We start from the raw sequence: 18,243 nt of genomic DNA, 5'->3' as shown, positions 1-18,243 counted from the left end.
TTTTGGTTCATTCTGATGTCATTATTGATTTTTTATTTCATTTGAATCACAGCAGAATTTGTTACGTGTTTCTCATCTGCTTGTTTGGTGTGTTAAGTATTTAATGGCACTAATAGACCAATCGCACCAGCAAACAATAATTTGTTAGACTTATTCATTCTTAAGAGCTTGGCAATTCTCAATATTTTGTACAAAGCAAGCAATTCAGATTGTAATTTGTAAGAATTTGCCTTTAAACATTGGAAATTACACTATGGGTGTGTCTCAATCAGCAGCCTTATTCAATAGCCAGTGCACTGATCAGGTCGCCAGCCATTTTAAGAGCTGTCTCAATTTCAAACTTCTTCCATTGAAACGTTATAATTCTGTAAAGTCCCACAATGCACTGTGAAAATCAGGACACATTGATACACCCTATGTATGCCCTCTTAACGGAAGTTTGAAAGTGTGAAATATGAACAGTGTTTACTCTATTTTTTTAAACAGATCTACCAACTACCTGTGGCGTTATTATATTAGTGACAAATGTTGTGAGCGCAGTATTAGAAGTCGGGATCGCATTTATGTAATAGCCAACGACATGCGAATCTCTGTGCTTGCGCGCCAATTTCCTCTGCTCGTGCATAAAACTTCTTGCACGCCCCCTCAAATATAAACCGCTTCAAGAGCGCGCAGATCTTCATGTGCGATTTAGTGCGTTTATGTAACCAGTATAGCTCCAGCATTTATTAGATTTGCTAGGAATATTTATTAATGTCTCTAATAGACCTACAGAGTAGCATTAATGTGTCCTGAAGTAAAGTGAAAGGGCTATACGTCGTGTTTGCTGGCCTCAAGCATCATGCACCTGTCAGCTTGTCAGTCAGTCAGTACATCACCTTAAAGGGTAAACAAATGACGCACAGCACTACTACGGTTACAATAAAGTATTCGCTATTATAATTCACTTACCCTTCAATACATTTTGGTGCGATTTATTACCCGTTATTAGTGGTTGAAATGTTGCTGGTATATGAAATAATCAATTTATTTAGCTTCAAAGCATTTGTTAAAACGTGTTAAAATTAATATATGAAAATGATTAGTTCCACTGTTTATAAACTCCAGTTTTTATGTTGTAAAATGAGGATGTTCCCATGTCACACCCAGTGTGTCCCAATGTGTTGTGAACAAGGCTCGTTAGTGCCCTTACCAGTGCCCAAATTTTAGGGTGAAACAATACCCCCAAAATATAATTAAAAAAAATTGTTCTATTTGTGTGATTGCACTAATAGAGCAATCACACAATTCAATCAATTCAATTCAGTCAAACCAAACCTACCAAGTGTGAACACAATCATAGCGAAAGTTTGTTTACTTTTTTATCTATATTTTTGAGTGATTAATTAATTAAATTGAGTGGTTAATTAAACTATCCAAATCGCACAAATGGCATGGGAATTATATTGCCAAAACATCAGGGGCCTCATGTATGAAGACTTGCGTGGAAATCATACTAGAACATTGCGTACGCACAGAGCTGTAAATGTGCGTGCGCATAAAAAAATTAAAATGTTTGAAACACTGCGTACGCCGAATCTCACGCATATTCTTTTGTACATCCGAATGAACGTGAAACTGAGCGCAACATGCACGAGCACAAAACCCCTCCCTGCCTCCGCCCCCGTATGAATATGCTAATGACTCTACTTTGGCAAAACCCAACGAAAAAGCAATGGCAAAAGCAAGCAAAAAGAGAAACTTTGAACAGAATGTGAATTGGAGGTTCTCCTTTCGGAGGTAGACCGGAGAAAAGCGGTGTTATTTGCAAGTTTGTCCTCCGGACTTAACAACAAAAGAAAAAAATAGAGTGGGAGAGTTTAGCTGATGCGGTTAACACAGTTGGGTCTGAACATCGCACTGAGTGAATTAAAAAAAGAAATAGTGTGATTTATAGGTGTAAAATGTTGCAGTACCCTTAACAGTCTCAGTGGCGCAGCTCGTAAAACGCATGTCAACATGTTTTGAGACGTTCGAGCTTGAACTCGGTTCGAATACAGCGTCTGATGAACTCATTCTTCTTTCCACCCCCTACCCCCACAAAATATCAGATTTTGCCAACTATTTATCACGAGAAAGACAAGTAGGAATCATTAATAAGTCTGTGCATCATATTTTATTTATTAACACAACTGCCTCTAGGAGTCGCCAATGGAAATAAAACAAACACGCACAAAAAATGTGCGTACGCCTGCCATAAAGCTGGCGTGGAGCTGCGCACATTCCCACGTTCAGTTCATCGTTAGAAAATCCAAACGTGAGCGATTTTGAGCATGAAACCTGGCGTACGCAAAGTTTTTGTGCGTACGCAGCGTTGATACATGAGGCCCCTGGACCCAGGTGGCACAGTGACGCAGTATGTCGCCGCACAGCAAGAAGGTCGCTGGTTCGAGCCTCGGCTAGGTCAGTTGGCATTCCTGTGTGGAGTTTGCACGTTCTTCCTATGTTCGTGTGGGTTTCCTCCGGGTGCTCTGATTTCCCCCACAAGTTCAAAGACATGAGCTATAGGTGAATTGGGTCAGCTAAAGTGTCTGTAGTGTATGTGTGTGAATGGGAGTGTGTGGGTGTTTCCCAGTGATTTGTTGCAGCCGGAAGGGCAGCCACTGCATAAAACATATGGATAAGTTGGTGGTTCATTGATTTCAATAAAGGGACATAGCCAAAAAGAAATGAATGAATGAATGAATAAAACTCTGGACACTCCAAACTAATATAATTTTAAATGTGAATAAATGTATTGACAGCATATTTTTCGACAGAACTAATTTCAGTTGCAGATTTTGCAATTTCGAACCAGTTTTAAAGATTTTAAGAAATATGTATTCTCAAAAGTGTGCAGAGGTTTGACATTTGTTATATGTTGGCAATAATCATTTCCTCCCGGTGCGACCCCAAAGGGCAAGTGCTGATTATAGTCTACTAAACTTCTAGTCTACCAGAAATCCCACTCAATGCAGTAAAACATAAAAATCTTGTGGGAAATCCATCGGGAAAGGTTTTATTGCCTTCATAGAAGTGCCTTTAGGGAACTAGCTGAACATTGCGATACCTCCATAAACTGTACCCAGGTAGAGTTTAGATTTACAGGGAAATTATTGTGAAATGCTGATCTTAGACTTCAATAACTGATGGATTTGACACTATAGTGGCTGTTTGCCAATATTAAAAACAAGAACTCTATAGGTCCTTCAACTTTAGTTGGTCTTGTAACCTGAGTTTGTTTTTTCTAAATGCATTCTGTTATGTATTATGTTTCAACAACAGTGACCTGAGTTTGTCTTTTTACCATGCGTTTACTTTGCAAGATGCCTATTAGTTTGCCATTGTTTTATATTATGGCTTTAAATGAATTTCTGTGTTCTGTTTTGAAGCTGTGTACTGTTAAAGAGACCCCGCAGACCACAGATGAAGAGGTGGGAGCCTTCACCAAAATGATTGAGGCCATGGGCTTCACCGGACCCCTCAAATACAACAAATGGGTAAATAAAGCCGCTCATCCAGTGCTTCTAAGCAGTAGATGACATTTGGTATTTGTTAGTCAAGATGAAAAGGTATTTTCAAGCATCAGAGTGTAATAAAAGTGAAATGCCGCTTTAAATCATGTTTCTTCTCATGAGGAAACAGAACTTTTTTTTTACAATGTCAGTTTAGTTGCCAATTTGTATGAAAATGTACGATTTTTCAAAGGAGGCGTGGGACCAAACATCACCCCTAAACCCAGCTGTCATTGGAAAATGAGCAGATTGTACTAAAATGTATGAATGAGATCGTACAGTTTCATAATAATTAGCCACTAAATCAAAAAGTTATGAGTTGGCATGAGATCTAACATGTCCTGTTTGGAAGGAATGTCTATAAAATAAAAAAAAAAAAAAAATATATATATATATATATATATATATATATATATATATATATATATATATATATATATATATATATATATATATATATATATATATATATATATTAATAAACAATTTAAATGGGTTTTTAAAAATGTTTTGATGTAGTTTTGTTTTTACACACTTATCTTATTATGCAGATATCAGATGTCTTTGACCCACATTATTTTATGCAAGAATTGAGATAAATCTGTAATGTGTTTTGCTTAAAGATGCACAAGAAATGCACAAATTAAGAACATAATAAATGGTTCTTTTTAAATTAACTTATGCATTAAGAACCATATTTTTTACACATTGGTGTCAAATATTTTTTTTCGTCTACAATAGATCCTTCTCACTAGATGGTGGTCATGTTTTACCAATCATCAGCATCTTAAATCCTTGAAAGTGTTTAAAGTACACATAATATCAAACTAACCATATGATTTTGTTAGCTCATATTGGTAGTTATGTGGTGAACACTTCATCTGTGCATGTCATTAAGAGGAAAAATTTTAAAGTAAAATATGATAATGCACTTCCTGTTTGTTTTCAGTTAAATTCTTAGATTACACAATTTTGCTGTGTTGGGCGTGGCTAACATACTTAACCACGCCCTTCCAGCGGTCAGTTTTGACAACAAACAGAAATGGTGAGAAGAAGGCATCTGTTAAGTTGTAATAACTCTTCTAAAACCCTTTTTCTGATCTTTCTGAATAAAATGCCGACTTTACTACCATCATTCAGACCACTGATTTCTCATTTAATATTCTGTTTCTCTTGAAACTGCATCACGTAATTGAAAATGCATTGCATAATCTAGGTGTTTCTAATGCAGCATCTTTTGGAGGGACAGTAAATTTAAAGGGAATGTAACATGCTCACTTTGCCAAATCTCATATTAATCTCGAGTGCGTATAGAGTAGGGTGATGCGATTAATTAAGATCGAATCGTAATCCCAATTTGAAACGTTGCAGTTAGTTAATTGCAAGAAGCTGCGATATGAAATATATATTATTTAACTTCCCCCACCTAGAGAAAATGCGTGACTGCCGTTTGTGTGTGACAGTTTTACTAGCCAATTAAGTGAGCACACTTTTGCTCTGCCCAATCAGAATTGCGCAACCAAACTATGCGGAAGCCCACAATAAAAAAACAAACAAACAGAAAAGCACGGACGAGTGGGATGATGGGATCTGCTACTTCAGAAGCATTAATAGACTAATTAAAGTCAAAGGAATACAGCACGTCAGTAATATGTAAATATCCTGGTTTCAAAGTCACAAACACCAAAGAAAACCAGGTCATTTGTAAGAGCTGTCACAGAATTGTTGCCACAGCACGAGGAAATACAACGACCAGCACATTAAAAGCACCACAGGTTGTTGTATGAGGAGCGTCGTGCAAACAAATTTGACTAAAAGTACTGCCAGTCACACTCAATCTAGTAACAAGCAACAGTAAATTACAATTTCAGAGTTGTTTGCTAACATAAGTTGATATCTTTTAAGTTCCTTTTTTAAACTAAGAATCACTGCATTTTAGCAGTAAGAAGCTGCAATACAGGTTATTGAGCTGAAGCTTGGCTACAAAATTAAATTGCAAATCAAAATCGCAATATCTGTCAAAAAAATCAAAATTAGATATTTTCCCCAAATCGCACAGCCCTACTATAAAGTGGTACTGCATGCAGTTTTCTCAGAAAATGTCTTTTTTTATATATTTTTCAAACAAAGTTACAGGTTTCTGATTATATTAGTCTTTTTTTTTTTTTAAAGAGAGAGTCATAAAGGCAAGTTTTTCTTTTTTTATTTGAGTAAATTAAAATGAAATTTGTGGTACTCTTCACTGCTTTTTAAGTGTACCCAACTTTGATGACTTAAAATATGAAAAAAATATTTACAATTAATCGTTTCCTTCTGATTTAGTGTATTTTTCTTGTGTCCACACCTTGAAGTGAAGGTTGGCTGCTGGCTGATGACTTCATCTCATACGGCTACCTGTTTTGTGTTAAAAGCGGGGCCACACTTTGGGAAGTCTGAGATGATCTTCCATGTTCCCGTCATCAGCATCACAGCTGTCTAAAAATCCTTCTGCGCGTCTGCCTCATTTTGGGGCAGTCGATCAGATCAAAAATGTGAACGCCACTGCGCCTTTCCCAATTTGATCAGTTTCTGCTTTTGATCACAATTTATTTAGTTCAGTTCGACTTTACTTCTATAGCGCTTTTATAATGTAGATTGTGTCAAAAGCAGCTTAACATGGAAGTTCTAGCAAATCAAGTCCAGGTCCAGTTTTCAAAGTTGAAGTTCAGTTCAGCGTAGTTTAAATTAGTGGATTTAATGAGTGACTTTTTGATCATGTGTTTTTCTTTTGCAGAAAATTAAGATCGCCGCCTTGCGCATGTACACATGCTGTGTAGAAAGAATCAACTATGACGAATTTTTTGAGAGTAAGTATTTTTTACACTGAGACCACATTATGGCCTTATGAGTCTTATGTCATGCTCATTTAAATTTTTTTGAAGAACTCCTAAACACCCTTCTCTTTATCCCAAATGGTAAAACGAGCGTAAAGGGACCTTTTCAGCAGCACCTGAAAGATTTATGTGGCACTTTACAGCTGTGTTATGTTGTTTTCTTTAGCTGAGGAAAAAACAGGTGTAAACCCAATAGCGGTTTTGGAATCGGAGCCCAAGTTTGCATTGGTTTGGCTACATGTTATGTTTTCTTCTTCTCCCTCCCTGATGATGTCCTCTGTTCCCTCTGTTTCTACCCAGAATGCTCACTGCCTGACACGCTCAACTCTTGGTTCTTGGTGGCACAGCTTCATGTTTGGTGAGTTTTTGGTCGCTGTTTTGCTAAGCAAGGCTACAAGTTGATTGCTATTCATCTAGTACAGACCTGGGCATTTTTAGGCCCACTGGACTTCTTTGATCGGCTGAAGCATTTATTTAATTTAAATTCCACTGCAAACAGGGCCTTGCAATGCACAGGATATGATATCAGTCAACAAATAAGGACTTTCACATATACCGCCTTCTGCGTTTTCAATTTCGTTATTTAAAATGGAGACGCGCCTGTTCAGTGCACAAATTGAAAGGGATGCACATGTGGGATGTCACACTCAGCGAATCACGAGTAAGTGACAAGAACCGTCCAGGCAGCTTCACACTTTGTATGAAATTACACAGTAATAAAGGTCAACTGATTACCTTAGATTAACGATTTCACAAATGCAGATACATATCCTCTCTCAGTGATGATCTTTACATCACATGTCCATCTCACTTTCAACCTGAATTCAGTGCACTTGTTCAGCCCATCACATGCTAGGATTCTCTCACTGAACATAAAAAAATCAATAAAAAAAAAAAAATAATAAATAAATAAAATTAACTAAGTTGAAGCAATAAAACAAACAACCCTGTTGCATTTAAATGAAGTTGATGTTGTGATTTAATTTGTTCAAATTAATCCCTTTATTAATCTGGGGTTGTCACAGCGGAATGACCCGCCAACTTATCCAGCATATGTTTACCACAGCCGATGCCCTTTTAGCCTTCAAACCCATCAATGGGAAATTTCCATACACACTCATTCACACACATACATTGTGGCCAATTTAATTTATTCAACTCGCCTATTCACCCTTATCTCCACGGACGAGCAGGCACAGCCATTTGAATCTTTTTGGCACGAGACTTCCGGTCTCATTCACTTCCATTCATATTTAGACATTAAAAACTGCTGTTTGATGTTGCAGTTGATATTTTATTATTATATTATTCTACTTGGTCTGTATAGTCATGCAAACATTTATTTGTAGAGCAAGTAGTTTGACCGTTTTTTGCCGTTTATTATTCCTAGTCATTTCTCCCATAGGCAACTGAAACGGAAGTTCTAAGACAATCGCGAAAACAGGCCACTTCCGCATTTTAGAATAAGGTCAATAGCGCATGTGTTTGGACTGTGGGGGAAACCGGAGCACTTGGAGAAAACCCAGCCGGGGCTTGAACCAGCGACTTTATTGCTGTGAGGCGACAGTGCCAACCACTGAGCCACCGTGTCACATCTACATTAATTGCAAGAATTTTAAAATTATTTTTTATTTCATTGACTTCCTCTTTTGTCCAAGCTTATTCGATTAGTTAATAGTCTATTGCTTAGTAATTATGTCTTTTTTTTCCATATCCAAAATTTTCCTCTTTCTATATTATCAAATGTGATTGGTGACCTAGAACTATTGTATTTAAAGGTGCAGTAGGTGATCTTCCACAATGCTAACAGCTTAGCATAAATCTCTGAATCACAGTCCCTCCAGAGCCACGCCTCCTGAAACACGGGCACGCGCACATTAAAGATGACAGCAATAGAACCCTCTCTCATGTGTTAAAAGCAACAAGTGCTTGTCCAGCGGCGTGCAGGAATTACACTTATAATTAAGCCAAACAGACATGCTATTCCAGAGCAAATATTTAGAGTTGCATGGTAAACAATATAGGGAGAGACTAGGCGGAATAGCAGTATTTACATGTGTTTTGTTGTTAAAGTAATTAAAACCTACGTTATTAATGCTGTAAAAGGTCCCTTATGAAACTGAAAATAATCTTATCAATCTTTCACCGGAAGATTTTAGTGGCTGAACAACACTTCTGTTAAGATATAGCCCATTTGTAACAACAACATTTAAGGTTACATCAGCTTTGCGTGAAGCTAAAACAGTTTTAAAACAGAACATTACCTGTCTAAGAGAAATCCTTCAGATATTGTGTCTTCCTTTCTCCGGCGTGCAAAGGCAACTCCAATATTGATTCAGGTTTTTAAAGAGTTTTGCATGCGCGCACAATCAGCGGTCAGCAGAGCTGCGTACAAAAGGCTGCGCTGTTGTTAAAATCTGCATTTGCTAACAGACATTTTGAGCTACTTATCGTAATTATGGGAGATGTCGTCCAGACTCTATTTAATTGGATGAACATTTTTTAGTTTTATGCCTTACCCAAAAAATAAACATACATATAAATACATTTAGATCATTTACTTTAATCATTACTATTAGACTGCGAAGAGACTTTCAACCAGCACAACAACATATGTTTCTGAAGACAATCACCTACTGCACCTTTAATATTAATATTCTAATAATCGTCATGGTTTCCTAAAGTAATTTCAATTAATTCTGTCTTCAGTGTGTTTAAAAGCAAGAGTTAATTTAGCAATCAGCAGCAGACCACAGAGGCTGTCTATTTATCTCAGACTATTCCTCTTTGTGTAAGTGTTATCTGGTTGATGTCTAAAGTTTTTTCCTGATAGAGAACAGCATAGCGTTGACTCTTAGTTTGTCAGGCTGTGATTATTCAGCTCTGATCTCTTCTTTGCTGTGTTCTGATAGGATGTGTCTGGTCCGGATGCGGCAGGAAGGCCGAGCTGGGAAATACATGTGCCGTTACATCGTCCACTCCATGTGGGAGGATGTGGAGCAGAGGAGCAAGATTATGGGAGTAAGTGTACAGTATGTGTGTTCAACCATTCTGCCTTTAAAAAAAAACACCTTTCTGGTAGTATGTTTGTTCTTTTTGTGTTTTGTTATCCACAGTAGTAATAGACCAACATCTGCCATCTTCATAATTGACTGTTTTTGACTGATAACATGGTCAATTGACCAGCAAACCAACACATCAGTTCCAAATTTTAGATCTTAACCCTCTGCCGCATGATGTTGCCATATGCCAACATAATATTCATGTTCATTTCCCTGCCGCTGTTTCTTTAAGTCAACCTTCTCATTTTTGTGTTGGAAAGAGAAGACCTTAGTTTAGCCCATAGATATATACACTAGATGTCGCCTGGCCTATTGTTGTCTATTGGACGAATAAAAACATATTAAAGGAGACCTATTATACAAAACAACTTTTATAACGAGTTTAAACAGTTGTGTTCCAACAATGTGTAAATTTAGCCTGCATATAATGGTAAAACTTAATAAAATCTATTTTTAATAATAACACTTGATCAAACACATTGATTGACATTGTCCCTTTGTACGTGTCATGAGGGGGGAAAGCCCAGCCTATTAGTGACCATCTCTCCCCCATTTGCATAAACAGCCCTACAGTTTTTAATTTGCTTCTATGCTGACACACAGACGTTTATAGCTCCGCCCCCTTTTAAAATGTGGCCTAAAGAAACAATCTCATTTGTATTTAAAGCAACAGTCACCAAAACAGCTCAATGTGTATCAAAGCCTAAAAGGGGCAGTTTCAAACACTTGTATACCATTATGTGTGTGGTATTTTGAGCTGAAACTTCACATACACACTCTAGGGACATCAGTGACTTATACATTTTGAAAAAAGCGGCATAATATGTCCCCTTTAAGCAAAAAAATCCCAACAAAACCGATGTCAGAGAAAAGAGAAGTTCCTGCATCATTTGTTTCCAGTTTGTTCTCAATATATCTAATCTAGTGACATCCAGACGTTTTAAGAGCCCAGATACTGTTTGGGATCAGAGCCTATCAGCAAGCCTCATGAATCAAACACTAACTACTTTCTGTCTCGGAAAATAAAAAAGGCAGAGATTTTCTCTGCCAAATGTTTTAGCATGTGAAATGTCTGGTGATCAGGCCTGTTGTTTGGATATGTTGAAAAATGGTGAAATTATAAGCATATACAGTGAAATATTGCTCACACACACACACACAAGCTCAGACTTTAGGATGTAGTTATTATGCTCTACAGACTGTGGAGGCATTTGGAGCTGATTGCTGTCCAGCAGAGTAGCAAAAGGTGTTTAAATCTCTTCAAGGTCAGTAAAGATGACATGCTTCTGCTGTGCCGAGCGTGCACAAATATATATATATATATATATGTGTGTGTGTGTGTGTGTGTTTGAGAGGAAGCCAACGCAAGGCGCCTTAGGGGAACTGCTGTCAGAAAGGGTGGGAACAAGACTTCAGCCCAGCTGTGAAAACACAAATCGCTCTCTCTTTCCCCACACTTCTCTTTGTTGACGTCCCCCATCTCTTCTACCTTCCGTCTTAACAGTACGACTGAATTAGTATTGCTTTAAAGAACAAATACGGCATGGTTTAGATTTGTGTCAAAAAATTATTAAAAAGTCAAAATTATTTGTCAAAATTATTAGCCCTTTTTCTTTTTCAAATATTTCCCAAATGATGTTTAACAGAGCAAGGAATTTTTCACAGTATTTCCTATATTATTTTTTCTTCTGGAGAAAGTCTTATTTGCTTTATTTCGGCTAGAATAAAAGCAGTTTTTAATTGTTTTTAAAACCATTTGAAGGTCAATATTATTGGCCCCCTTAAGCAATTTTATTTTGTGATTGTCTACAGAACAAACCTTCGCTATACAATGATTTCCTTGATTATCCTTTCTTGCCTGATTAACCTAGTTAAAGCTAGTTAGCCTTTTAAATGTCACTTTAAGCTGAATACTAGTTTCTTGAAAAACACCTAATATTTGAGTTACTACAACTATTAAGTTTAGAAATGTGTTAGAAATTTTTTTTTTTCATTAAACAGAAATTGGGGGAAAAATAAAGGGGAGCTAACAATTCTGACTTTAACTATATATACAGTGCTCGGCATATATGAGTACACCCCTCATAAGTATCACTTTTAAATTAATATTTGCTATAGGGTGCTTTACAATATTATATTTGTGCATATACATTAGATCAGGGATGTCCAAACTCGGTCCCGGAGGGCCGGTGTCCTGCTGAGTTTAGCTCCAACTTGCTTCAACACACCTGCAAGGAAGTTTCTATTATGTCCAGTAAGCTTGATTAGCTGGTTCAGGTATGATTGGGGGTTGGAGCTAAACTCTCTAGGACACCGACCCTCCAGGACCGAGTTTGAACACCCTTGCATTAGATCAAGTCAAAGCTAATCTAACAAAATAACTTGCAACAACAATCCAAAAATTAGTAGCCCAAATTTATGTTAGGGAAAAAATTACATTTTAATTAAAAAAGAGAAAAAAATTGAGAGAATTTGAATATATGTACAGTTTTGTTGAAATTTAGCAGCTTCTAATTTTGTTGCAATATTTAGCATGAATTAAAATGTATTATCTTTCTTTTTTAAAGACATTTGATGACTAAACTATTATTTTATTAAATCTGTCTGTTCAATAAATCTGTTTTGTTCAAATGCATCAACAAATATGATCTTTTTTTCAAATGAAAAAAATGTTATATATATATTTATTTTATATTTTATATTTATTATATATGCATTTAATTTAATAGATATAAGGATTAATAAAAATGAGTGTTTGGTCCCTTAACATCTTTAGAAAAAGCAAGTTTTAAGTTTAACTTTAAATTAAATTAAGGCAATAGCATCATGATACAACAAACACATAAAGGGACAAATCACTTACAAACGATTTTAAAAACACAGTCTAGCATGCCTCATAATTTCATAAATAAATACTACAAAAAAACAGCAATAAGGAACGACCCATACGTTAAAAATTTAAAACTTGCTAAAATATAAGGTTATAAAGCCTTATTGCCTCAGGCACAAAGGTGAATTTATATCTGTTAGAAGAGAATTTAATGCTTCTAAAGCAGAGGTGTCAAACTCATTTTAGCTCAGGGGCCACATGGAGGAAATTCTGTTCCTAAGTGGGCAGGACCAGTAAAATCATGGTACATATAACCTAAAACAACAACTTCAGATAGTTTTCTTTGTTTTAATTCAATCAACATAAAACATAAATCTGTAGCCTGTGATCAACACGATCTCATGGCAATTTGTAACTTTTTAATTAGTGGCTAATGCATATGAATTCGTACGATGTCATTCGTGCAATTTAGTATGTTTTGCTAATCCACCAGTGATGGTTGGGTTTAGGGTTGTGGTTGGGTGCCAGCCTCCTTTTTTATATTGTACATTTTCATACGACTGAACTCTGAACGAATTAGCCACTAAATTGACATAATGTAAAGTAGTTACGTTTTCTTGTGAGAAAAAGTCAGTGTAGTATGGCCGGGCATATATGTGGTCTTTCTGTCCGAGAAGGCTGTCAAACTGATGCTGATTCCGGCTTTTGGATTGGATGAATTTAACAGTTTGCAATTGGACTCAATTGGAACAGCAGTTTCTTTTATTGAAAAATTGCAGCTCATTTTTATAGTTTACAGAATCATCTTGCGGGACGGAATAAACCCGTTTGCGGGCCTGATCTGGCCATACATTTGACACCCCTGTTTTAAACTTTCTTCCAGAGGGCAACAGTACAAAAAAAGGCTTTAGAAGATGAGAATCATCTCCTATCATGCTTTAAATTTCCTCATCATTTGCTGTTCATGTAGCTCTCCTAGACTCCGCAGAGGCAAATCAATGATCCAACACAATCTCACGGCAATTCGTAACTTTTTCATTTAGTGGCTAATTCCTATGAATTCGTACGATCTAATTTGTACAATTTAGTACGATTTGCTCATCCCCAATGACGGTTGGGGTTAGGGGAGGGGTTAGGTGCCACGCCTCCTTTTTAAAATCGTATCATTTCGTACGACTGAAATCGTACGAATTCGTACCAATTAGCCACTAAACTTGCAAAACGTAAAATACTTACGTTTTCTCGTGAGATCAGGCTAAATAATCTTAAAGCAAGTCAAAGGTTTTTGTCTCTAACGGAAAGTGAGGAGAACCAGCATAAAAAGGAAAAGCGTAATATACACTTAGTATAGGTAGTATAAAAAGTTCTGTGTATTTTCTACACAGAAAGAGTTTAGTTTCCTTAGAACATACAATCTCTGATGCACTTTCTTAGTAACAGCTTCTGAGTTCTGCTGGAGTTTTAATGTGGTATCGAAGATTGTGCCAAGATACTTATACTCCTTGTAAGATAATACATTTAAATTCAAATGAGTTGTTGCAAAAAATTATTACAAACTACAGATGTTGTTATTATTATTATTTGTTTTTCTTTCTCTTGATTTTTTTCGGTTCTGTTTTTGGCTTTTGGTATGGACTAATCCAGTATAAAATTGTTAAGCATAATATAGAAAATAGACAAGTAAATGAGAGGTCTGTTTGAGGGGTGTATTCATATATGCTGAACACTGTATATTATATATAGAACGAGAGAGAGAGAGAGAGTACATACTGTAACATAGCAGTGATCTACATAATAATTTGCATAACTAGTTTGCTTAAACCAGCTCAAACTATCGATGTGCTAATCAGTCGTTATAACCTGTCATGCTAGGGCTGTCGGTGAGCCAATTGTCGACAGCTTTCATTTGACTGTCAGTATTAGCTGTTTTAAGTCATCGAGTAGTTTGTTGATTTGAGGGAACAGCTCTTAGGTTTTATGGCTTAGACTTGGGGATAGAGAACGCTTTGTTCACAGAGAGATCTAAAGGGAAACTGTGTGCAATAGCAAAATGTGGTCTGAGCAAATTAGATGTTGTGCCTTGCGTGTTCAGTTATGATGTTGTGGAAGATATATACAAGTTATTTAAACAGTTGCCAGTATCTTATTTTCTTTTTTCATATTTATAAGAAGCCCACTTTTATGTCCAATAACCAATAGTGAGGAATCGGTTCTTAGAATTGTATCCATCAGTTCTAGAACAAGGAATTGGAATCAGTTCCAGGAAGGCTGGAATCTATCTAATGGACATCATTGACTTTAGGCCTGTCACAATAATCTATATGTTGACTTATCATGTAGTACTTGAAGATGACCTCAACAATTTTTGCATTAAATATTTACAAATTCACAAATAATGTTAAAGCCATTTTACAATGACATTTACGTTCTACCTCAGCGATGTCAAGTTTATAGTTGGACATTTACCTAATAGGACATTTAATAGTATATATAATAGGACGTTTACCTTTTTAACATCAAATTAGATAGACTCTAAATACCCTTAAGAAGGCTAAGTATTTTAAAGTGTTTATGGCTATTTGCATTATTATGCTGACTAGTTGGTATTAAAAAATGTGCAGTTGATTCAACATAAGCAACACAACGTGGAGCTAAATTTGTAACTTCTAATCCGTCTGTAAAAATGTCAGTAAATCCAGTATTTCCTAACTGTGGTCCTGGTGTGCCAGAAATGCATGGCACATTTTGTACGTCAGCCTTATCAAACACACCTGATTCAACTCATCAGCTCTTTAGTAGTGACTCCAAGAACTCAAATGGATGTGTCAGATTAGGGACGGATCCAAAACGTGCACCGCTGGGGGTTTGGGAAGCAGTGTTTAAACTAATAATTCAGCCAAATATGAATCTCCTCATCATTTATGTCATTCCAAACTTGCTTGACTTTAATTCTTCTGTTGAACACAAAAGCTGAGGTTATTATTTATATACTGGTTGGCTTTTTGGTGCAATTAGATTGACTGAAGTATTGAGAAACGTGCAGATGCACCATGAACCACTGTTACAAATGACAGTTCTTTATTTGTGTAACATTCATAGAAAACACTAGAGGTTCTTTAAATTGTTAAAAAAATAATCATAAAAAAGTTCTATATTCTTTGCAAATATATCCTTGTAAATGCAAATATATCTTTGTAAATGTTTAATATTTTTTGTAAACAACTTTTCACTACACTGTAATAAATGCGTGCGTGCGTGTGTGTGTGTGTGTGTGCGCCTGTGTGTGTCTGTGTGTTTGTGTATGTATGTATGCATGTATGTATGTATGTATGTATGTATGTATGTATGTATGTGTGTGTGTGTATATATATATATATATATATATATATATATATATATATATATATATATATATAGATATATAGATATATAGATATATAAAAACTTATATATAAAAACTTTTAAAAAAAGTTTTGTATGAAGAACTACTTTCTTCTACCATTCAATCCCATCTGTAGTTGACGTTAGAACAGCAGAAACCCTTGCTAATTCACCAATGTCATGATAGAGCTAGTATTTGAATGATTCTCTAGCGTAATGTCTAAAATAATAACAAAACAGGTGATTTTGCTCACATTTTAAGATTATAAGGCTGAACTGCTTGAAAATGCCATCAGTCTAGAAAGATTTCTAAATTTTTCTCTGTTGCAACCGGGATTTCACAATAATTAATCAAAAAAAAAAAAACGAAGCAAAGCAGACACTAGCAGATTATTATGGTGTAAATACAGGACTACAATATGCAAAAGAGAGAGATCGACTTAGAATGTCACTTACCAGTTCTGTAATGATTTGTTCAGCTGTGGTTTGAAACTTGCACTGAGAAAATGCTGTTTTTCTCCCTTAAGGATTTACTATGCAGTCTCCGTCACCATCTTATGGTGTAACATCAAACCATTTTTGCTCTGCTCAGCATGACAGGCTAATGGACGCCAAAATTATGAATATTCAAAATAGGCACCAACCTTATAAATAAACTGCATAGTTGCAATCTAAACAACCACATTCTCTTCTAAAAAGCCTCAAAGGTACATTATGTTGTCCAACAGCTGCAATATTTGTCAAACTGTAGGGATTTTCTTGATTTGTTGTTACTCTATGTGGGCAGAGTAATACACGAGTGAAAAGAAGCTGTACGAGTTCTGATATTGCATAATAACACATGGCTATCAGCCAGTCACTTTTGAGAACGAGACCGAAATGTTGTATATTATGCTTGCCCCACTTGTAGATTATTTAGCCTTTAAAAAAAAAATAATAATAATAATTTTGACTTATTATTTCTAAAAAAAAATATTTGGGGGGGGGGGGGGGGGGGGGGTTTAAAAAGTGCTTCTTTAGGAAAATTTGTTCCTAGAAACAATACAAACTCCAAGTAAGGTGTTTTTTTTGTCATTGTTTGTTTGGTAGTCTTTTTGTAGTGTAACCAGAATGGTTCTTCTATCACTGTGAAAAGAGCATTTTTTTTAGTTCTTCCTGGCACTTATTTTTAAGAGTGAAGAGCCATAAAGTAGAATTGAGTGAGTAAATGATGACCCTGGGATTGAACGTTGACATTAGCCCTGGGTTAACTGTAGTGTGAAAAGGCTTTTAATGTGATTGACCTCTCCTTCCATGGAAGCCTTTATGAGGCTTGTGTGAGAGAAGATGGTGAGCATTGGAGTAAAATAAGTGCCGCTAAAAACACTTTAAATGTCTGCATTTGTGTGTGTGTGTATTTAATGAACTCAGCACCTCTCGTATGCCACGCTGTGCAGTGACTTTTTCCATAATGTCACTTTCCCCCTTCTCCCAGAGCCCATAAATCAAAAATCTCCATTTTCTCACGAGGACTCTTAATATAATCCTTTCGTTTTTTCTTTTTTTTTTTGGATGCTCTGTTCAGCCAGTGCAATTTTACAAGCTTATTATCAATTTGACGTTGGAATTGCAGTCAGTGTATTAATAATAAGCCTAAAACTTAGGGCCAGATGAAATTTGGGCTCCTAAAGTTGCCCCCTAGCTAGGAATGTCAAAGTAATTTTATGTCATTCCCTGAAATGGCACCTTATGTGGGTTCATTTGTGTTCCTTTTATTTGTTAAACCTTGCTGTGCCCATGTACTCTAGAGTCTATAACTGTGTTGTTGTGGTTCATGACATACATGATTTATGGGTTTAATGAAAAGAGGCTTGTAGAGTGTATTAATTGTATTCATCAGCATCCTTTGAATTTCATATTGCTGCAAAAAAATAAAATTACAATATTGACCAAAAAACTTTTAATGGCTGTAATAAAATACATCAGTAAACTAAGACCTTATGAACCACTATGACCAGTATAAATACATACGTATATGCATGTAGGTATAAAAAAAAAAAGTGTGTGTGTTTATATTGGTTTATATTGGTTTAAAATAATCTTTAAAAAGGTATGTATACTGTATATGTAGCATAATATATATGTAGCATAATATATATATATATATATAGTTGAAGTCAGAATTATTAGCCTCCCTGAATTATTAGCGCCCCTGTTTATTTGTTTCCCCAATTTCTGTTTTACTGAGAGAAGACTTCTTCAACACATTTCTAAACGTAATATTTTAATAACTCAATTCTCTATTAACTGCTTTATTTTATCTTTGCCATAATGATAGCAAATAATATTTGACTAGATATTCAAGACACTAGTATTCAGTTTAAATTGACATTTAAAGGCTTCACTAGGGTAATTGGGATAACTATTCAGGTTAGGGTAATTAGGCAAGTTATTGTATAACGATGGTTTGTTCTGTGGACGATCAAAAAAAAAATATATAGCTTAAACTGCCAAGAAGACGCACCACGCACCCATCGCACTGTCTGACATTGCACGGAAATCTGGCATGCACAGGTGGAAAACGC

At 35.9% G+C, this 18,243-nt stretch overlaps 1 protein-coding gene and 1 long non-coding RNA gene across 2 annotated transcripts in view; both read left to right on the top strand.

Annotated features, from left to right (window-relative positions):
• Nucleotides 1–18,243, top strand: part of uqcc1 (ubiquinol-cytochrome c reductase complex assembly factor 1) — a 45,795-nt gene that overhangs the window by 3,828 nt on the left and 23,724 nt on the right. Inside the window, 4 exon segments of the mRNA NM_001076755.1 lie at nt 3,411–3,518; nt 6,307–6,379; nt 6,707–6,764; nt 9,319–9,427. Coding sequence (NP_001070223.1) covers nt 3,411–3,518; nt 6,307–6,379; nt 6,707–6,764; nt 9,319–9,427 — 348 coding nt within the window.
• Nucleotides 11,159–15,424, top strand: LOC141386383 (uncharacterized). The gene is made up of 3 exons (XR_012408295.1): nt 11,159–11,873; nt 12,771–13,288; nt 13,553–15,424. It is a non-coding gene; the product is annotated as an uncharacterized lncRNA (long non-coding RNA).

The sequence above is a fragment of the Danio rerio genome, chromosome 6 (genome assembly GCF_049306965.1).
Source record: "Danio rerio strain Tuebingen ecotype United States chromosome 6, GRCz12tu, whole genome shotgun sequence".
NCBI lineage: Eukaryota > Metazoa > Chordata > Actinopteri > Cypriniformes > Danionidae > Danio > Danio rerio.
The sequence above is the reverse complement of the archived record's forward strand: the minus strand, read 5'-3'. Positions and strand labels throughout refer to the sequence as shown.